The 22,971-nt window shown below is 46.0% G+C and overlaps 1 protein-coding gene across 1 annotated transcript; it reads left to right on the plus strand.

Annotated features, from left to right (window-relative positions):
- Positions 1-1,413: 1,413 nt before the first annotated feature.
- On the plus strand, positions 1,414-22,067 carry PSMD9 (proteasome 26S subunit, non-ATPase 9). Its single transcript, XM_032310561.1, has 6 exons — positions 1,414-1,639; positions 5,618-5,720; positions 8,472-8,683; positions 10,994-11,095; positions 20,855-20,943; positions 21,470-22,067. The coding sequence occupies exons 1-6, from the start codon at positions 1,502-1,504 to the stop codon at positions 21,495-21,497; spliced, it is 672 nt and encodes a 223-aa protein (XP_032166452.1). The 5' UTR covers positions 1,414-1,501; the 3' UTR covers positions 21,498-22,067.
- Positions 22,068-22,971: the final 904 nt, after the last annotated feature.

Consider the following 22,971-nt stretch of genomic DNA (forward strand, 5'->3'; position numbering starts at 1 on the left):
AACCCATTGAGCCCACCCAGGCGCCCCTATCATCATTATATTTGGAAAAATTTATAGAGGCCTTCATATGTAAGAGACACTGAGTCATAACTCAATTCTTTACCTTTTCAGCTCCTGGGGCAGCATATGACATATATGAGACATTCGATAAATATTTGTTGGCAAAATCACAGCACTGAGATATATTGCAACCATTTTATAGATGAGGAAATAGGCTCAGAGCAGTGAAGTAATTTACCTAAGGTCATGTATGTTGCAGTAAGTGGCAAGAACCAGATTTGAACCTAAGCTCGTCGGGTCTGTAAAATGGAGGATAAAGCGGGGAACCTGGCTGGCTTTGCCAGTGGAGCATGTGCCTCTTGATCTGGGGGGTTCCAAGTTCCAGCATCACATTAGGTTTGGAAAGTACTTAAAAACAAAATCTTAGAGTGCCTGGGTGGCTCTGTGGGTTGAGCATGCTCAGTGGGTTGAGCATCTGACTCTTGATATCCACTCAGGTCCTGACCCAGGATCCTGAGATACAGCCCCCTCCCTCCTCACTCCCCACCGCTCCTGGCATGCAGCATGCTTAGGATTCTCTCTCCCTCTGCTTCTCCCTACCTCCCGCGTGCAAGCTCTCTTCTAAAAAATAACAGTGATATACACAATAATTTAAAAAATACAATCTTGGGGCCCCTGGGTGGCTCAGGTCATGATCTCGGGGTCCTGGGATCGAGTCCCGCGTCGGGCTCTCTGCTCAGCGGGGAGCCTGCTTCACTCTCTCTCTCTCTCTGCCTGCCTCTCCATCTACTTGTGATTTCTCTCTGTCAATAAATAAATAAAATCTTAAAAAAATATACAATCTTTTAAAATTATTTTTTATTATTTTTTTCAAAGATTTTATTTATTTATTCGACAGACAGAGATCCTAAGTAGGCAGAGAGGCAGGCAGAGAGAGAGGGGGAAGCAGGCTCCCTGCTGAGCAGAGAGCCAATGCGGGGCTCAGTCCCAGGACCCTGAGATCATGACCTGAGCCGAAGGCAGAGGCTTAACCCACTGAGCCACCCAGGCACCCCTACAATCTCTTTTTAAAAAAAGAGGGACAAGGTATCTGCATGCGTCTTGTTAACTCTGAGGGCTGGGTAGATGTGAGGAGCGGAGCTGGAGCGCCCGGCACGGCGCTCTGGCACAAGCATATGGTAGGCGCTCAGTAGATGTCTGCTGAAGGAACGTGGAAAGCAAATGAGTCACGGAGGGAGAGATCATCCTGTTCTAGCTGATGAGGGACCTGGAACCCCTGCCTCCCCATCCTGTTCTTCCCACGTCACCAAAGGATTTGTTCCAGCAGGGTGTGGCTTCCGGCGACCCCGCCCCCCCGAAACCACACCCCTCCCTTCAACGGCGGCTCGCGGGTGGCGAGGAATTTTGGCCCGCGGGCGGAGCCGTAGCCGCAGTCTCCTCGTGCGTCCGCATCCAGGAAGCCGGGAAGCCCGGCGTTCGGGATCTCGCGCGGAGGTGCGCGATGTCGGAGGGGGAAAGTAGGCAGAGCGAAGGCTCCCCGCAGGCCGGCGTGGTGACTGTCAGCGACGTCCAGGAGCTGATACGGCGCAAGGAGGAGATCGAGGCGCAGATCAAAGCCAACTATGAAGTGCTGGAGAGCGTGAGTGTGGGCTCGGGGCTCTCGGCGGCCTGCGTCTGAGCTCTCCGCGGTGGATCGCTACCTGCCTGGGAGGCTCCTGGCGGCACAACTGCGGCCCCTGTCGGCAGCAGGCAGGAGGAACCAACGGGATTAACTAGCAATGGGTGTTGGTATTACCGCAAGCCTTTATGGAGCCCTTACCGTGTGCTGGGCGCTGTTTTAATTGCTTTACATCGGTTAGCTCATTTAACCCTCGCAGCAGCCTTTTGGGGCTGAGGTCTGTCATTCCCTCCATTTTAGGGGTGAGGAAACAGGCGTTACTTAACTTAAACCTGCCTCAGGCCACAGAGCTAATACATTTGCAGCGGTGGGGTGATAATCACCACCAGCTTCGATGTTGAACGTGTACCAGAAGATCTGTGCTTTGCTAACCCACTTTACGTCAGAAAGTCTTAAACTTTCATGTGTTTGGCAAGCACCTGGGGATCTTGTTAAAATTCAGTTTCTGATGAGGACGGGGCGTGCAGGTGCAGATGCTGTATTTCTAGCAAACTCCCCGCCATGCTGCTGCTGCTGCTCTAAAGACCGAGCTCTGAGTGACGGTTAAGGCTTATTAACATTATTGTGTAGGGAGGGAACTGAGGCCCAGGGTGAGGCCAACCCTTGTCTAGGGCTGTGGTGGGCCTAGTTCCCAGGTCTGTCTGACACCAAAACTGGTAGTTTTTCCTAGGCCCATGAGTGTAAAACAAATCAGTTTGCAGAGGAAAAATAAGTACGTCCTCGGTAGGTTGGATGAAATGCATTTTAGGTGATGGGAGTAAAATGGAAGCATCAAATGAAGGCCGGGGTACCATTTTACTGGGTGCTGGCTAAATGCCTGAGGGGCGCTGGTTTGTGTGTTATATCATGAAATCCACACAACCACCTATGAAGTTGGTGTGTTACCCTGAGGCTCAGAAAGGGGAGGTCACTTGCTTGGAGTCACAAAATGAGATTCAGATCTCAGGCCTGTTGAATCCAGAACTTGTGTTTTCAAGCGTTATGCTAACAATTTTCCGAACTTTATTTTATACCTCAAACAGGATGCTGTATCCATAATACATCCTGTACTGCCGTTCCCTTGGTATTTTCCTTCATGTTGATCCACTTTTTTACTTAAATAAGTTTATCTTTTTTTTTTTTTAAGATTTTATTTATTTATTTATTTGACAGACAGTAATCACGGTAGGCAGAGAGGCAGGCAGAGAGAGAGAGGGAAGCAGGCTCCCTGCTGAGCAGAGATCCCGATGCGGGGCTTGATCCCAGGACCCTGGGATCTTGACCTGAGCCAAAGGCAGAAGCTTAACCTACTGAGCCACCCAGGTATCCCTAAATAAGTTTATCTTAAATGAAAATTTTATAACTCTACAGCATATGAAAAAACTGGGAATTTTTTTCCCCTTAAATATAAGATTAAAATGCATATCACATTGATATAATATGTTCATTCCTTTTGACTGTTTACCACTGTTGGCTGAAAGCTTTAAGCCTGAAGCCCTGTGATTTTTTTTTTTTTTTTTTTTCAAAGGAGGTAGAGCTAGAACTATAAATCTCTTAGGAAAAAGCCTGGGAGTGAATTTTTGTTACCTTGGATCAGGCAAAACCTTCTCATATGTGATGCCAAAATCACAAGCAACGAAAGAAGAAGTAGATAAACAGACTTCATTAGAATTTAAAATGTGTGTCTCAAACCATAAGTGACTCTTAATCTCACAAAACAAACTGAGGGTTGCTGGGGGGAGGTGGGGGTCAGGAAAGGGGGGTGGGGCTATGGACATTGGGGAGGGTATGTGCTATGGTGAGTGCTGTGAAGTGTGTAAACCTGGCGATTCACAGACCTCTACCCCTGGGGCTAATAATACATTATATAAAAAATTAAAAAAAAATTTTTTTAAAATGTGTGTCTCAAAAGACACAGTCAAGAGAGGGAAAAGACAGCTCGCCATGTGGGAGAGGCTATTTGCAGATACCTAACAAGGCATGCAGAAAATACCAAGAACTCTTCCATCTCCATCCTAAAAAGGCAGACCGCTTGATTTAAAAAATTGGCCAAAGACCTTAACAGACGCCTTGCCAAAGAAGGTCTGTAGATGGCAAGTAAACATATGGAAAGATGCTGCAGGTCATACGTCATCAGAGAAATGCAAATTAAAACAACCGTGAGGCACTACTACATAGGTGTCAGAATGGCCAGGATTCACAATTCCGACTCCAGATGTTGGTGAGAATGTGGAGGAACTTTTGATACAGTGCTGGTGGGAATGCAAAAGCAGGGCAGTTTCTGGCCTAGAAACTAGAAACTCTCAGCATACCATCCACAACTGGGATCCATGGTGTGTACCCAGAGGAGTTGAAAATGTGTCCATACAGAAACCTTCGTGATGATCACAGCAGCTTTTTTTCACAGCTGCCAAAACTTGAAGCCACCGAGATGTCTTTAAGTCAGTGAACAGATAAGTAAATTGTGGTACCTCTAAACAATAGAATATTATTTCATGCTAAGAATAAGTGAGACGTTGGCAGGGTTGGTTTCTTCTGGGACTCTGAGGGAGAATCTGTTCATGCCTCCGTCCTAGGTCATCCGTGGCTTACAGCTGGGGTTGGGTAACTCCAGTCTCTGCCCTTGATCACACCTTCTTCTCTGTGTTGTGGATCTCCCTTTCTCTCTCTCTCTCTCTTTTTTTTTTAAAGGATTTTATTTATTTATTTGACAGAGAGAGAGAAATCACAAGTAGGCAGAAAGGCAGGCAGAGAGAGAGGGAAGCAGGCTCCCTGCTGAGCAGAGAGCCCGAATGCCCGGCTTGATCCCAGGACCCTGGGATCATGACCTGAGGCGAAGGCGGAGGCTTTAACCCACTGAGCCACCCAGGCGCCCCTCTCCCTCTCTTCTTTGCAAGGGTACTTGTCATTGATTAAGAGTCCACCCTAAATCCAAGATGATCTTTCTTGAGATCCTGAATTATATCTTCAAAGATCCTTTTGTTCCCCCGCCCCAAACAAGATCACATTTACAGGTTCTGGAGGGTTAGGACTTGGGACACATCTTTGGGGGGCCACTATTCACCCCCCTCTCGGTGTGCCTTTCACTGTGCTAAGCACTCCACAGGTCAGCTCATAATTCTCACGACAAGTGGAGAGCAAGGCGAGTGCTATTCCATTTTATAATTGAGGAAGCTGAGGCTTGGGGAGGGGAAGGTCTTAACCAAGGGCACCCAGATGGTACACGGCAGAACAGATTCAAATCAAAGTCTAACCGACTGGAAGCTCTCTGCTCTCCATCACACGATGCGTTTCATTGCCTTTGTGCACCCTGCTCTGACTTACTTAGGAAAAGACTTTAAAATGTTAAATGTATTGTTTTGAATAGGGAATACACGTCCATGGTCAAAATTCAAAAAGTCTACAAAGGGATAGAAAATGAAAAGTCCCTCTTCCTTCCCTGTCCCTTAGCCGCCCAGTTCCTTTCCCCGGAGGCGGCAATTGATATCAGTGTGTCCTTCAAGGGATAAAAACCTCTTTGAAATCCCTTTGAGGTCCCTTTTTGCTTTCCGAAAGAACCAAAGTCCCGCCACAGCTGGATGCTCTTTGGGGCTTTCACTCCCCTCCAACTTCCAAGGCCACCAGCCAGGTATCAGCTGCTGTAGGAAGGAGGGTTTGGAGGAGTCCAGGAGGCTGGCCTTGGGGACAAAGCTCCAAAGAGTCTTCAGTTTTATCTGTCCTGTTCTAACTTCAGAAGAGGAAAATGGATTCTTGCATTACTTGTGTTATTAAAAGTCAATAAAAAGCAATAATGCCCTGCCCAGAGGGTGGTTTCGGGAGCCTGTGGGGAAAGTATGTGTCCTGTGCTGTGTGTGACATATGTGACAGCTTTCGTTCCTGTTCCCCTGATGATGCTGCAAAGGGAAAAAGGTCTTGAGGACTTCATACCTTTGAAATCTGAAGCATGTTTCTTCCCTCCAGCAAAAAGGCGTGGGGATGAATGAGCCGCTGGTGGACCGCGAGGACTACCCCCGGTCAGACGTGGACCTGTACCAAGTCCGAACCGCAAGGCACAACATCGCCTGTGAGTCGTGGGCACACACAGCCGAGCCCCTGGCTGCGGGCGAGGGAGACTGAGGCACACGAGTGAAATCTCCCTCGTCCATATTCTCTGCTTCCCTCTCTGCCTCCGTCATGGGATGAACTCACTGTCCCCATCCAGGGATTGAGAACTGAGGAAATGAAGTTGCCTCTAGGGTTCGAAATGGACGGTTTCAGTGTTTATTTTGTTTTTAAGGACTTGACTTCACTGTGGAAACTTTTCCTGAAATGATGATAGAAACCCAAGTCACAAATTGCTTACGGTCCTAATCAATAATCAGTTATGTGTTAGGAAAGACGTTCACCTGGGAAGGAGAGTGACCTGACTGCGGTCACTCACGCGGGAGTGTTCTGTCCCTCAGGACAGACATGTGGAGGTCGCCAGTGGGGGGCTGACCATCACATCCCAGGCTCTGCCATCCGTAGGACATGTCGTCCGTCTTTAGGGTCACCCTGTCCATGTGCCAAGCAGGAAGGAAAGGAAGGAAGAAGGTAGGAAGGGCGAAAGGTCCTTTGCCAGCCAGTCCCCTCTTTTAGGGATCTGTCCTGCAGGTCCCACCTCCGCCTTGTGGCACTGATTTCTGCTTTCCCTAGGCCTGCAAGACACACTGGGGAATGTACCCTGTGGTGGGCGTGTCACTGTCCTAAATAAAGTCATTTATTTGTTTGTAGTTGAGGAACAAGTGAGAGTAGTGGTGAGGCAGTATTTGAGTTTTCTGTTTCTGCGGTAACAAATACCCACAGACTCCGTGGCTTCAGAGGTCAGGAATTTATTGTCTTAAAATAATCAGATATCCAAATGGGTATCACTGGGCGAAGATGGAAGTGTTGGCAGGTCTGTGTTCCTTCTGGAGGCTCCAGGGAAGAGCCCGTGCCTTATCTTCCCCAGCCTCTGGAGGTGCCTGTGTTCCATGGCTCGGAGCCCCTCCCTTCTCCAGAGCTGCACCTCCCAGTCTCTGGTCGCCCAGGCACATTTTTCATGGTTTATGTGTCTGAATCTTGATTCCATCCGTAGCCTGTTTTGGTATAAGGCTGAACTTCTGGAGACACAAGTAACCATAGGAGTGAGGTACATCTCAAGCTGTCGAACGTTCCTCAGAGCTGCCCTGTGATCCTAGAACAGCCTATTCTTTTTTTTTTTTTTTTTTTTTTTTAAAGATTTCATTTATTTTATTTGACAGAGAGACAGCGATCACAAGTGGGCAGAGAGGCAGGTGGGTGGGGGTGGGAGCAGGCTCCCTGCTGACTAGAGAGCTGGATGTGGGGCTCGATCCCAGGACCCCGAGATCATGACCCTAGCCGAAGGCAGAGGCTTAACCCACTGAGCCACCCAGGCGCCCCCTAGAACAGCTTCTTAAAGCATCACTTTTCCTTGGAAGTTTTGGGGAAAGAAGCAACCTTTTTTTGTATTGAAACAAGTAGAAGTTACATAGTAGGGAAAAACCATGTGAAGACTGAGGGAAATTTGGGGCTTTTGGCTCAACCCTTAGACTCCCCAGGGCTGTGGCCTGCTTTACTTGGCATTTAGGATTCTGAGGGAAATTCGAGAAACAGAGCCTACCATGTGAGAGAGAGTGCTGACTTATTTTTTTTCCAGATGGTTCCCCTGATGTTCTAGCACCATTTATTAAATAGCCTGTTCTTTCTCCATTAATGTGAAATGCTAGCAGTATTACATAGGAAATTTGCAGACCTATTTAGGTCTCTTAGTTTTTTGTATTGTTCTGTTGTATTGTTTTGTATTGTTCTGTATTGTTCTGTTCTTTGCTAATACCACACTTTAAAAAGATGTTTAACTGACAGAGCTATCCAGGCACCTCTGAGCAATTCTTACTGATCCTCTTTGAAAAACTATTCTCAGAAGTTGTTTTCGTTTCTTTTGTTTTGTTTTTTAAAAGATTTTATTTATTCATGAGAGATAGAGAGAGGCAGAGGGAGAAACAAGCTCCCCACTGTGCAGGGAACCCGATGTGGGACTTAATCCTGGAACCCCGGGATCATGACCTGAGCTGAAGGCAGAGCTTAACCATCTGAGCCACCCAGGCGCCCCTCTTGTTTTTTTTTTTTAAACTAAACTCTACATCCAACATGAGGCTCTAACTCACAACCCTAGAGATCAAGAGTCTCGTGCTTTTCCAACAGGGCCAGCCAGGCGGCCCCAGTTTGCCACATTTTGGATTAGCCATCAATACTGCAAAAGGGGATTTTACCCCCAAATTTCTAATTTCCAGCTTTTCTCCTGTTACTTCTCCCAGACCGAACATTGCCTGCCGCGTATTAGCGGATTTAGGCATCCCTTTTTCCTTCCGGGGCATTAGGAGAAAGGTGAGGTCCTTCTTATGCCCAGCTCAGGTCACTTGTTTGCGTGACCAGCGCACTTGTCCCATGTGTGCATTTGTGGTGCCGGCTCTGGATTCGCAGGGGCGATTTCTTGTTTCTCCGCACCTTTCCGGTCTCAGGTGAAACAGCCCTGCCTTTGGGACGTCTCCCCTGATCTAGATTGGCAGGGTCGGTCCTGGCTGGCTCAGCGGCAGTCATTGGCAGGTCTAGCAAGGACTTGTTCCTGAGCGGCTTCCCTTGCTGGACTCTGAGCGTCATCCTGGCCACATATTTGTCCTCTGCCTCTAGTCCATTGGCCAGGAGTAAGTGCTCGTTAACCCTTCCGTGAACGGATGTGGGAATCTGGTGTCCTCGGCCGTCTTCCTCGTCCCCTGATGTGGCTTTCTTCTCCCAGGCCTGCAGAACGATCACAAGGCTATCATGAAGCAGGTGGAAGAGGCCCTGCACCAGCTACACGCTCGCGACAAGGAGAAGCAGGCCCGGGACATGGCTGAGGCCCACAAGGAGGCCATGAGCCGCAGCCTGGGCCAGAGCGAGGGCCTCAACCATGAGCAGGCCTTCGCCAAAGTGAACAGCGTCAGCCCGGGCTCCCCAGCCAGTACCGCGGTAAGCCAGAACCCTATCCCCTAAATCCATACCCAGAGGGTACGGTGGGTTAGGTAGCCTCGGGTGGGGGTGTGGGGTGGGAGCAGACCGTGGACAGACAGACAATGCCGTAGCTGGACTTCACCCACTTACTTAGCAAACACTGATGGAGCCCTGGGGGTCCAGCCCTGTGCTGGGGCCGGGGCTCTGGAGGGGAGTCAGCCCCTGCTGCCCACTAACCTGCTCAGGGAGAGACCTGAGACACGAGGAAGAAGGTGGTAAGTATTCCGAGAAAGGGAAAGGGGCTCTCTTCTTGGGCTTACTTCTGCTGGACACCAAGTTGTACTCATGAGAAGGACAGTAGTATTGCCATTTACTGAGTCCTTGCTTTGCACCAACTGTCCTGCCAAGTGAGTTCTAGATCTTACCTGGCATATTTTTAAAAAGTTTTAAACAGCTTTATTGAGAAACTGTTCACATACCATACAGTTTACCCATTTGGAGCGTAAAGTTCCATGGCTGTTAGTGTAGTCCCAGAGCTGGGCAGCCATCACTGCCAACAGCTGGAGAACATTTTCATGATTCTGGAAGGAAACCCTATGCTGGTTAGCCATCAGCCCCCAGTCCTACCTTCCCCCAGTTCCTGGCAGCCACCAGTCTGCTTTCTGTCTCTGAATTTGCCTATTTTGGATACTTAATCTAAATGGAATCATATATGGTCCTTTATGACTGGCTGTTCCCACTTAATATCATGCGTTCAGGGTTCATCTGTGAGAGAACATGTATCTCTGGTTCTTTCCTTTTCATGGCTGAATACTATTCCATCATGTGGATAGATGCCATTGATTTTATCCACACATCAATTCATGAACATTTGGTTTCCATCTTTTGGAGATGATGAGTAATGCGAGTCTGAACATCATGTTCAAGTTTTTATGTGCCTGTGTAGTTAATATTTAATCCCATAGCTGCCTCCTGGGGTAAGCACTGATCATAACCCCATCTTACCCATGAAAAAATCCTCTAAGACCGGAAGTAACTGGTGCTAAGACATGTAGCTCCTCAGCTATGGAACTGGGTCCTAAATCCAGGTCCTGCCCACTGTCTGTAGTGATCACAGGATGGTAAGTTATACTCGAGCCTCATTTTACTTGCTGCTCTGTTCACAGCATCTAGCACAGGGCTATAGTTGGCCCATGACAGATACTTGCTGAAGGAGTGAGTGACTCGTGATCAGTGCATTCTTAGAGTGAAAGGGTCACACTAGTCCTAGGTCAGCCTTGTGCCTGTGGCTGCTTGTGTGGGGACCTCTAGGGCAAACTTTTCTGAATTCTTTTTTTTTTTTTAAGATTTTATGTATTTTTTAACAGAGAGAGAGAGAGCGAGAGAGGGAACATAAGCAGGGGGAGTGGGAGAGGGAGAAGCAGGCTTCCAGTGGAGCAGGGAACCCGATGTGGGGCTCGATCCCAGGATCTTGGGATCATGACCTGAGCCAAAGGCAGGCGCCCAATGACTGAGCCACCCAGGTGCCCCAGATGTGTCTAAATTCTGACCTCTGGGGGCGTCTGGATGGTTCAGTTGTTAAGCTTCTTGAGTTGGTTCAGGTCATGATCCCAGGGTACTGGGATCAAGGCCCACATGAGGCTCCCTGCTCAGTGGGGAGTCTGCCTCTGCCTCTGCCCTCCCTTCTGCTCATGCTCTCTTTCTGGCTCACTCTCTTTCAAATAAAAATCTTAAAATTAATTAATTAATTCTGACCCCTGAACAAAAGAGGCTGAAGTTGGCCTGCCTCTTTTCGCCCCTGACCCCAGAAAACAGCATTTGGCTTTTACTCCGCATTCTTTTTTTTTTTTTTTTTTTAATTTTATTTATTTGACAGAGATCACAGGTAGGCAGAGAGTCAGGCAGAGACAGAAAGAGGGGGAAGCAGGCTCCCTGCCGAGCAGAGGGCCCGAGGTAGGGCTCGATCCCAGGACCCCAGGATTGTGACCTGAGTTGAAGGCAGAGGCTTTAACCCAGAGCCACCCAGGCACCCCTACCCCACATTCTTTACAGCCTGTACCGCCACCAGCTTTTATCAGACATTGAGCAGATCTGGCCCTCTTTTACTAGATCTGTCCTAGAAGGAACCCGCAGGAGGAGGTGGCCCAGTTACCCGCCGCCTCCTCCCGTGTGAGATAGCTAAATGCCTGACCTCTTTGCTTCACACCTGCCACTCTTCTTGGTGGAAAACAAGCTCTTGGCCTGGATGTTAAATTGGACATGGAAGGGTAAAGAACACCAGAAGCACATTTAACCTCTACCCTGGTTTTCTATTTTCTCTTTCTTTAGGGTCTGCAAGTGGACGACGAGATTGTGGAGTTTGGCTCTGTGAACACCCAGAACTTCCAGTCTCTGCATAATGTTGGCAGTGTGGTGCAGCACAGTGAGGGGGTGAGTTGGAGGTCACATCTGCTCAGTAACCCTAGAATGGCCCGGGGCCAGGAATCGCCAGCGGGGTCTTTGCTGCCTTCAGAGAGCGGTTGCTCAGGCACCGGGCCTTTGCACTTGCTGTTCTCTCTGCCTGGAGAGCTTTTTCTCCCTTATGTCCATCCCTCATTTTGTACAAATGACACCTGGGAGAGGCCTTTGCAGCCACCCTGTATCAGTACTCCTGCCCTGCTTCCCATCCCTGTTTCCATTGTTTCTTGGAGAGCTTTGCATTTTCACATACCTTGCTCTGCTGTATTGGTCATAGCACTCCCTTGTATGAACGGACCCCAGCTTGTCTATCCCCTGCCTTATCAGGGGACGTTTTGGTTATTTTTGATTTTATACTAACATGAACAATCGTATATCCATGTTCACATACTACTTCTTGATGTAAATACCAGAAAATAGAATTGTAGGCTCTCAGTGTATTAAACACACTTATAGTAGGTAATCCAAAAAAGTTTCACTAATTTGTACGCCCACCAACAGTATGTGAGTGCATCATATCTTCCATAGTACTCTGTATTGCTGATCTTTTAACATTTTTGTTGAAATGGCATCTTATTTTAATTTGTGTTTTCCTGATTACCAGTGAGGTGGATATATATATGTCCATTAATGTTCCTATTTTCATTTCTGTGGATTGTCTGTTTACCTTTTTTCCCATCTTTTTTTTTCTTGGGTTATTTGTCTTTTTAAAAAACAAAATGATTGGTAGGAATTTTTTGCATACTCCAGATACGAAACTGTGGCCTGTTTTCATGCTATATACGTTTTTCCCGTTAGCTCCTTGTTTTTTAACGTAGTTTATGGTGACTTTGATTACTTGGAAGTGTTTTGGTTTTGTTTTTTTTTTTTTAAGTTACTTAGATAACCATTTTGTTAAATTTGTTAAGATCATAAGGTCTTCCCTGCCTAAACCATACCTGAGAATTTAAGGAAATATGGGACAGGGATGAGTACATTAGAATGTGATTCATGTGCAGATGGTCAGTTTCAGTCCTTGAAAATACAGTAAGGCTTGGGATTCAAAATTGGTTGCAGTCAGTAGGCTTTTACATAGCATTTCCGCCTGACGACCTCAGCGCATGGCTCAGTAATGTAACTTTAACAGAAGTTACCTTGGCAAAGATCCACACTTTGTCCTTTTGTTTTTTGTTTTAGATTTTATTTATTTGACAGAGAGAGACAGAGCGAGAGAAGGAACACAAGCAGGGGGAGTGGGAGAGGGAGAAGCAGGCTTCCTACGGAGAGCAGGGAGCCCGATGTGGGGCTCCATCCCAGGACCCTGGGATCATGACCTGAGCCGAAGGAAGACGCTTAACTGTCTTGAGCCACCCAGGTGCCCCTATTATTATTATTATTATTATTATTATTTTATTATTATTATTTTTTTTTAGAGAGAGAGAGAGAGGCGGTAGAGGGAGAAGGAGAGGAGAGAATCTTTGGCAGCTCCCTGCCCAATGTAGAACCCGATGTGGGGCTTGATTGCACAACCCTGAGATCATAACTTGAGTCAAAATCAAGAGTCAACTGCTTAACCAACTGAGCCAGCCAGGTGCCCCAATCTTTCTTATTTTTTTTTAACAGTTTCAAGGTCTAATTCACATACTGTATAGTTCCCCCATTTAAAGGCATAGCTTGGTGCACCTGGGTGGCTCAGTCGGTGGAGTATGTGACTTTTGATCTCGGGGTTTTGAGTTTGAGCTTCACGTTGGGTGTAGAGATTACAAAAAGTGCATAACTCTATGGTTTTTAGTATATGCATAGAGCTGTGCATCCATCACCACAGTCAATCTTAGAACATTTTCACACCTTGAAAATCAGCTCCATACCCCTTAGCAGTCACTCCCCCTTCTCCCTACCCACCGACCCCTGAAGCACTAAACTTTTAGTCTCTATGGATCTGCTTATTCTGGACATTTCACTTAAGTGGGATCATATAACATGGGCTATTTTGTGATTAACTTCTTTTGCTTAGCATCGTGTTTTCAAGGTTCACCCGTGTTGTAGCAGGCGTCAGTACCATCCCTTTTGTGGCCAAGGAATACCCTTTTGTGTGGACATATATTACTCACCCATTTCATTTATCCATTCATCAGTTGATGAGTATTGGGTTTGGTTTCACTTTATGGCTGTTGAGTAATACCCCTGCGAACATTCATGTAGAAGACATTGTGCAGACATTTGTTACATATACAGCAACTTTGTATATACCTCATCTGGAATTAATTCTGTGAATGGTGTGAGGTAGGGTACCAAAAGTTTTTCTTCCCCCAGATGGCTAAGAGTTGTCCCCAAACCCTTAGTGAATAGTTAATACTTTACCCACTCATTTATATGGCCACCTCTGTTATATATCAAATTTTTATGAGTGGGATTCTTACTCTTTATGATCCATTGGTCTGTTTGTTCTGAACCTTTCTGGGGTTGCCTAGAACAAATTCATTTGTTCTTTATCAGCTTCTTTTTTTTTTTAAAGATTTTTTTGTTGTTGTTTATTTGAGAGAGAGAGAGCGAGCATGAGCAGGGGGAGGGAACAGACAGAGAGGGAGAAGCAGGTTCCCCTCTGAGTGTGGAGCCCAACATGAGGCTTGACCGAGGACCCTGAGATCATGACCTGAGCCGAAGGCAGAGGCTTAACTCACTGAGCCACCCAGGCACACGTATCAGCATCTTTTTAACCTATTGCCGTGAAGGGTTTATTAGTTGTTTATTGGTGATTAAAAAAAAAAAAAAGTCACTGTAAACTTAGCAGCTTAAATTTATTATCTCTCACAGTTCCTGAGGGGTGGATGTCCAGGCGTGTTTTAGCTGGGTGATTCTGGCTGACAGTCTCATGAGGTTATAGTCAAGGTTAGAAAATCTGTTTCTAAGATGCCCCACTCACATGGCTGATAGCACATCAGTTCTTCGTCACTCGGGCCCCTCTGTAGTGCTGCTAGAGTGTCCCCACAACGTGGCTGCTGCTCCCCTCAGAGTGAGGGTCCTGGAGAACGCAGAGAGAGGAGGCAGCAGAGCCACATTTGACCCAGTGTCTGAAGACACACGTTATCACTTCCACATGATTCTGTTCATTAGAAGCGACTCACCCAAGTCCAGCCCACACTCAAAGGTAGGGGAATTAGCCTTTACCTCTTAAAGGAGTATCAAAGAATTTATTGGCACTTTCTAGAACCCACCACACAGGGTTTCTGTTTTCTCTCCTTGCTCAGCTATCACTTGCCGGTTTCTGTTGGCTTTTCATTCTGGTGCCTTCTCTCATCTTTGCAGTCTCCTTTCTTGTGATTTATTTGTCCTGTGGTGGTGTTCCTTCGTTACTGTCAGTTGTCCTGTCATGTTAGTGAGGGTTCTAGATGTAGCATTCTTCTGGTATGTTTACCCAGAGTCTCTCCTGCTTTCTCACTCCTTTTCCCCAGACTTTCCTAGGGTTATGGTTTTCTCACGTGTCCTGTGCACCTTGCTGCACACGCTTCTAAACTTTGCAGTTGCCTGGGCTCATTGTTATTGGTTTGTTTTGTAAATATGTCTCTGTTTTTCTGGAAGAGGTAATACATACACATGTTTCAGACCGAATCAAAGAACGTGTAATGAAAAATCTCTCCTCCAGAGGTAGCCACTTTGCACCTCTGTGTTCTTCTGGGGTCGGTCTGTTCATATAGTAGCATATAGAACTATTGGCTATTTTTATTAGGGTAACTTACCTACAGCAAATTTACCCTGTATGGCGTACGGTACTGGGGATTTTGACACATTCCATAGTCTGGGAACTGCCACTGTAATGAAGATACAGAACAGTTCCATCATCCTCCCCAAAATGGCCTCATATCTGTGGTTAACCCCTCCCCCAACCCCCACCCCACAATCCCATGCCCTACAGTTGTTCCTTTTCAAGAATGTCCTATAAATGGAACCACACAGTACGCGTCGCCTTTTAACTCTGGTTTCTTGCACTTGGCAGCGTACATCTGAGATCTCTTCTGTATTGTTGTGTGTGTCTGTTGTTCATGCCTTTTTACTTCTCAGTCGTGTCCCGCTGCGTAGATGAGTGCCAGATGGTTTGCCCATTTACCAGCGCGGGGACAGTTAGGTTGTTTCCAGTTTTTGGTGATTAGCGATAACAGCTACTGGTTTTTAGTCTGCCTTTTCTAGTTAAAATTTATTACTAAACTCTTCATAGATCTATGAATCCTTTTTCTTTTTTATTGAGGTATAATTGACATATAACATTATGTTAGTTACGAGGTACAGTGTAATGATTCAGTATCTGTATATGTTACAGAAATGATCATCACAATAAGTCTAGTTAACATCCATTATCGTAGTTAAAATGTTTTTCTTGTGATGAGAACGTTTAAGGTTTACTCTCTTAGCAACTTTCAAATAGACAATACAATATTATTATCAGCTATCACGCAGGGCATGGCGACTATGAACCCTTTTTTACAAAAGCAGTTATTGAACATTTGTAAGTAATAGTACCTTTTCTTTCTTTTTAAAGATTTTATTTATTTATTTGACAGAGAGAGATCACAAGTAGGCAGAGAGGCAGGCGGGGAGGGGGGGTAAGCAGGCTCCCTGCTGAGCAGAAAGCCTGATGTGGGGCTCGATTCCAGAACCCTGAGATCATGACCTGAGCTGAAGGCAGAGACTTAACCTGCTGAGCCACCCAGGTGCCCCATTAGCACCTTTTCTCAAATGAAATTCCTTGGGGAATTCCATTATATCATACTGCTGGGGTTGGGAGACCTCACCCCCTCAAGGCCCTGGATCCTCCCGGAACCACAGTCCAACTTGAGTATCAAGAGTCTGCTTTGTGACTTTAGAAAAATGATACAAAAAACCCCCACCACATTTCTGTTTTTAGATATTTAGGTAGTTTCCAATTTTATGGAAACCTGGAAATCAGTCCTCTTGTAGACAAATCTCTGTCTTTTGGTCACTTCCCAGAGCTCAGCTTCTGCATCAAATCCATGTATTTTCAAAGGAAAAAAAAAATCTTAAATTTAAAAAAAAGTCATCTTTATTATAAACAACGCATGTTGTATTGAGCTGTAGAAAAGAATGGAGTGCTGACATGTTATAACATGGATGAGCCTTGAAAGGATTTGTGCTGAAAGAAGCCAGACCCAAAGGGCTGCGTGTTTTAGAATTTGGTTTATGTGAAGCATCCAGAACCGTGCAGATCCGCGGAGACGGAAAGCAGGTTGGTGGTCGCCCCAGGCTGAGTGGAGCACAGAATGGGGAGTGACTGCTTTTGGCACAGGGGTCTTCTGAAAATGTTCTTCAGTCAGGTGGTGGTTATGGTTGTACAAATGTCTGAATATACTAAACCCCCCTGAATTGTATACTTCAAAATGGATTTGGTGGTATATTAATTATATCTCCCATAAATAAAAATCATGCGTTTTTAGTATAAAAGCAGCAGGTAGGGGAAACGTTTTGAAGAAAGAGGGTCTGTCCCTCCTCTAAGTCCCTTCCCTGCTCTGCTTGAGGGCTGGACAAGGTGTGGGAGCAACACAGAAAAACAGAAGGCCCTTGCCTCGGGAACCCTTTTGTGGGGGAGACAAACATTAATCAAACGTAATTATACACTCTCATGAGTGTCATGAAGGGAAAGTTCGAGAAGGCTGGGAGAGCAGTGATGGGTCTTAGGATCACCTTCCTGAGGACGTGATCTGTGAGTGTTAGAAGTTGATAAAGTCCTGGGGTTGCCTTGCTGGCTCAGTTGGTGGATCATGTGACTCTTGATCTTGGGGTTGTGGGTTCAAACCCCATGTTGGGTGTGGAGATTACTTAGAAAGATAAAAATCTTAAAAGAAGTTGATCAAGGCCAGAGACTGGCAGGGAGATGGCAAGAGGAGCCTTCCAGCAGGGTCATGTCCCTGAGGTGGGAGTTCCAGAGAAGATGGTTGGAGCCCAGAACAAGGAGAAAGGGAGTAGGGAGAGAGGAGGTAGATCTGGGAAGTTGGCCAGGGCCAGACTGCTCGAGGCCTTGTGGTCCTATCAAGATTTCATTCTCTTTCCCTGAGGAGCAGTAGAGAGCCATGCACACTTCCAAACTGAGGGTAACAAATGTAGGCAGCTTTGTGTCTCGGAAGGATTTCTCCAGATGCTGGGTAGACAGAGAGCTGATTGGAGGACTGACAGTTTTAGCAGCCTGGTCAAGGGGTGACGATGGTTTTGGTGTAGGGGCTGGGGGGAGCAGGAAGTGGGTAAATTAGACCTTTAGGAAGAAAGTATATGGGCTTTAGTATGACGCCTATCTCATGTCAAGGATGACCTCTGCGTTTCTAGCTTGTCTAGGGATATCATTTCTAGAACCAGAAGCACATCAGCTTCTCTCACACATTTCTTAAGTATGAATGAATATGCCTATAGTGATTTCTCCTTGAAAAAGGAGGCAAACGACCTACTATACATAGTGCTCTGGGTCCTCCCCCCACGATTCCCATGTGGGTAGATTCCCATATTCCATTTGTTGGTCCGCCATCTTTTATGTCACCAGCCCTCCGTAGCAGACATTTAGGTTGTGTCCGATGTTTGGCCATCTCCAACAGTGGGGTAGTAAACATTCTTGTTTTGTGTGAGGGTTTCTGTCGGAGAGATTTCTGGAAGTGGAATTACTGGGTCAGAGGCAATGCACATATACAGATCTGATAGATGTTGTCAGGTGTCCTCCAGAAAGCTCGGATCAGTTCATATTTTCTCGAGCAGTGTAGGTGAGGGCTTCCTTGTCGACATCTCTCTCTCACCTGTGCTCTTTCTTCTTCTTTGACCATCTAGGTGAAAAGTGGCATCTTTCTCTTTTTTTCTTCTTATTTTGTCAGATTTCAGAAATTCCATTGCTAGATCTGCCATAATTCTAAAAATTGTGGTAAAATACACATAACATAAATTTAACACTTAGACCGTTTCTAAGTGTGCAGTTCTCTGGCATTAAGTACATCCTGTCCTGCAGCCATCTCCTCCGTCCATCGGCAGAACTTTCTCAACTTTCCACACTGAAACTCTGTACCTGTTAAACATTAGCTTCCCATTCTCTTCTCCCCAAGCCTCTGGAGATCACTCCTCTGTCTTCTGTCTCTGTGAATTTGCTCTCAGTGGGATTTGCATCTACCAGTGGATCAGACTCTATTTCTCCTTCTGTGGCTGGTGGATTTACTTAGCATACTGTCTTCATGGTCCATCCACATTGTCGTGTGTGTCCATGTTTCTTAAGGCTGAGTGATCCGTCGTGTGAATAGACCATGTTTTGTTCATCCGCTTGTCCGTTGATGGACACTTGGTTGGCTTCCATCTCTTGACTGTTATGAATCATGCTGCTGTGAACAGGGCTACACAAATACCTGTTCAAGTCCCCGCTTTCGATTCTTGGGGTGTATGCCAGGAGGTTTAATTGCAGGATTATGTGGGGGCTTCTGGGTGGCACTGTCGGTTGGGCATCTGACTTTTGGTTTTGGCCCAGGCTGTGATCTTTGGGGTCATGAGATCAGGCCCCACTTGGGGCTCTGTGCTCAGAGCAGAGGTGCTTGGGATTCCCTCTGCCCCTCCCCTTGCACGCTCACTCACTCTCTCAAATAAGTAAATCTTTGGAAAAAAAATTGCAGGATTATGTGGTCCTTCTGTCATCAGTTTTTTTTTTAATTAAGATTTTATTTATTTATTTGACAGAGAGAGAGAGATCGCAAGTAGGCAGAGAGGCACGCAGAGAGAGAAGAGGAAGCAGGCTCCCTGCTGAGCAGAGAGCCCGATGTGGGGCTCAATCCCAGGACCCCCAGATCATGACCCAAGCCAAAGGCAGACGCCCAACCAACTGAGCCACCCAGACGCCCCTATCATCCTTTTTTTGAGGACCAGCCGTACCGTTCTCCACAGCAACTGGCCATTTTTCATTCCCCCCAGCAGGGCACAAGGGTTCCAGTTTCTCTACATCCTCGCCAACTCTTGTCATTTTCTGTTTTTTGGACAGTAGTCATCCTAGTGGGTGTGTAGTGATACCTCACTGTGGTTTTGATTTGTATTTCTTCAGTGATAGTGATGTGAAACATTGTTTCATGTGCTTTTGGCTATTTGTTTATCTTTTTTCGAGAAATATCTACTTGAGTTTTTTGCTTTTTTTTTTTTTAAGATTTTATTTATTTTATTTGAGATAGAAAACATGAGTAGGAGGGCAGTGGGAGAGGAAGAGGCAGGATCCCCACTGAACAGGGAGCCTGATGTGGGGCTCGATCCCAGGACCCTGGGATCATGACCCAAGCCGAAGGCAGCCACTTAACTGACTAAGCCACCCAGGTGCCCCTAGTTTTTTGCTTATTTTTTAATTGGGTAGTTTGCTATTGTGAGTTTTAAGAGTTCTTTACATATTCTGGATTTTTTTTTTTAATTTGACAGAGAGAGACACAGCAAGAGAAGGAATACAAGCAGGAGGAGTGGGAGAGAGAGAAGCAGGTTTCCCGCTGAGCAAGGAGCCAGATGTGGGGCTCGATCCCGGGATCCCAGGATCATGACCTGAGCTAAAGGCAGAGGCTGAATCCACTGAGCCACCCAGGTGCCCCACATATTCTGGATATTAATCCCTTATTGGATATATGATTTGCCAATATTTTCTCCCATCCTGTGAGCTACTTTTCACTCTGTTGATAGTGGCCTTTGATGCACAGAAGTTCTAGACTTTGATGCACCTTGTTGTAATTTGTTAAGTTTCCTTCATATGTATTGTTTTAATTTTTTACATCAAAGTAATACATACACATGATAAAAACAAATTAATGGTACAGAAAGACATAAAAGTGGGGTGCCTGGGTGGCTCAGTTGGTTAAGCGTCTGCCTTCAGCTCAAGTCATGATTCCAGGGTCCTGGAATTGGGCCCAGAGCCCGAGCAGGGAGTCTGCTTCTCCCTCTCCCTCTGCCATTTCCTCTGCTGTTCCCCCTGCTTGTACTCTCTCGCTTGCTGTCTCTCAAATAAATAAAATCTTCAAAGAAAAAGAGGAAAAAAAAAAAAGATATACATGTCCTCTTTCACTCCAAACTCCCAGTGCTTCTCTCTGCAAGTAACCATTGTTCACAGTGTTTTGGTATTTCTTCCAGAAAGCTTTGTATGCATGAAGCAATTTATATCCCCTTTTAGAAGGTATATTCAGGGGTGCCTGGCTGGGTCAGTTGGTAGAGCATGCACTTCTTGACCTCAGGGTCGAGTTTGAGCCCCCCATTAGGCATGGAGCCTTCTTAAAAAAGAATTTTAAAAAAATAATAAAGAAATAAAAAACAAAAACCAAACAAAAAAGCATATATTCAAAGGGGTTCATACTTTGCTCATTTTGTTTTTACTAAAACTGCTTCGTTCACTATGGTATATTTGAATAATACCTTATCGAGGGATATTTTGAGTGTTTTCAGGTTTTGAAGTTATAAACAGTCCTAGAAGGAACACTTTGTTCATATATCATCTTGTACTTCTGCAAAATGTATCTCGTGTTCACCTTTTTAAAGATTTTTTTTGGTGGGGAGACACAATTGTCCAGGAAGACCCTACTAATTTGTTACCCATCGGCTGCCCCAAGAGTGTCACGTCCCCCACACTCTTGACAACTACGGGACTATGTTTAATACAAGCATCCCTACCACTCTGGTGTGAAAAGTCAGTATTCCGGGTTGTTAGTCTGAATCTCTTTGAATACGAAACACGTGGACTATAGAATGAGCCTCTTTTCCTTTCAGAAACCCTTGAATGTGACAGTGATCCGCAGAGGGGAGAAACACCAGCTTAGACTTGTCCCGACCCGCTGGGCAGGAAAAGGACTGCTGGGGTAAAGTATCATTTCTGCTCGCTGACGACACCCTGTCAGCTGTCACTTGAGTGCGTGTCAGCCCTAAAGCTGTGGGGAGGAGGTGGGGGGCCTCTGGGAAATGAGGATTTTCCCCAGATCGCCTGATAAGCACCTACAGCAGCAGTGAGATCACAGGTATGGCGGCAGAGGGAGCCCTGGTCACTCTGATTCTCGCCTTACCTGGGCATTTGCTCTAAAAGAATTAAAGAGCACAGGCGAGGGGCGCCTGGGTGGCTCAGTGGGTTAAAGCCTTTGCCTTTGGCTCAGGTCGTGATCTCCGGGTCCTAGGATCGAGTCCCATATAGGGCTCTCTGCTCAGCAGGGAGCCTGCTTCCCCCTCTCTCTCTGCCTGCCTCTGCCTGCTTGTGATCTCTGTCAAATAAATAAATAAAATCTTAAAAAAAAAAAAAAAAAGAGCACAGGTGAAACACTTAGGGGGCTCACTGTCTGGTCTTCTGAATGGAGCCACCAAACTTATGTTGTTCCTTTTCTTTTTTTCTTCCAGCTGCAACATTATTCCTTTGCAAAGATGATGTTCCCTCAGGAACGGTAGTAGGAAAACATCTTCCCTTGCCCTGGACATGGGTCTGGTTGGGAATTTCTTCCTTTTCTTCTCTCCCCAAAGCTTCAGGATCTGGAAGAGGCTGGAAGCCTGAACTTCTGGGTGACGGAAATGCCGTGGCCTCCCAGTGTAATCTCTTGGGTTTAAGGCCTTGTTAACTTGATTTGTGCTTGGCATCTTTTGCAAATTAGGCCGTGGCCCCTAAAGGGGAGTCCTCTGGATTGTGGGCAAGTGGGCGGGAGTTATTCTGGCAGGAGCCGATAGGACTTTATTCTTTTAGGAATTTTTTCTCCCAAATAAACAGTTTTCAGTTGATATGACCATGTTATCACCCCAACTGAATTTCTTTTTTTTAATTTTTATTTAAATTAAATTCAGTTAACATTTAGTGCCAACTGAATTTCTTATGAAAACCTCTCAAACCAAAGCTCAGACAGGAATTAGAACATTCTTACAGAAAGCCAGACAGGAGTGCCTAGCTGGCTCAGTCGGTGGAGCATACAGCTCTTGATTTTGGAGTTGTAGGTTCGAGCCCCACGTTGGGTGCAGAGGTTACTTAAGAAAAATAGAATCTTGAAAAAAGAAAGAAAGTTAAACAGAACAGGGTCACCTGGCTGGCTCAGTTGGTAGAGCATGCAACTTGGGGCTCTGAGTTCAAGCCCCACATAGGGTGTAGAGCTTATTTAAAAAAAAAAAAAAAAAAAGTTGGGACAGAACAAATGAACAGTGGTGCTGCAGTTAAGATTTGACCAAGGACACTTTAAGAACATCAGCCTTTAGGGAATGGGGTTTCACCACATACATTTGCAGTGTGGCATTGCTGCTTGGATACAGAAATTATATCCTACGGGACCACAACTGCTCCTTTGAAGAGTGCGGAAAATCAGGAGGCTCCCCAGGTAACCCACTGTGGTGTCGGCTTCCTCTCCTGTATCCCACCAGAGGGCAGCAAACTCCCTTTGTTTCTGGAATTTAAAAAAAACAAACCTGATAATTTTTTTTTTTGCAAATTACCTTCTAAATTGACTTTTTATAATTGAACCTCCTGGTCATCCCCTCACATCAACAGTAGTTTGTAAACTGCTAAGGTGTGCGTGATCGCTGATGAGAACCAGCAGTGTGTGCAGATCTGACTCCTTGGAAATGTGGATTCTTTCTTCCTTTTATTTTCTTTCACATGGCAACATGGGTTTCAGTGATTCTTAGTGACCCTGTGTTTTACTTTCTCTCTTCACCTTATCACAATGTTTATTTCCCTGTTTGCTGCCCACCACTTTCTGTTTCTGAGGTGGTGTGGCCCATTCTGATGAACCATGCCTGGGTTCCTTGGGAATGGATTTGCTTGGGTTGGATACAGAAGCCAGCTTGCCCGGCAGGAGTCAACACTGGGGTGTGCTTCCAGCCATGGATTCTCATGCTCAATGGGAAAACCTTCCTGTTGGGTG

This window comes from Mustela erminea, chromosome 13 (assembly GCF_009829155.1).
Source record: "Mustela erminea isolate mMusErm1 chromosome 13, mMusErm1.Pri, whole genome shotgun sequence".
Classification (NCBI taxonomy): domain Eukaryota; kingdom Metazoa; phylum Chordata; class Mammalia; order Carnivora; family Mustelidae; genus Mustela; species Mustela erminea.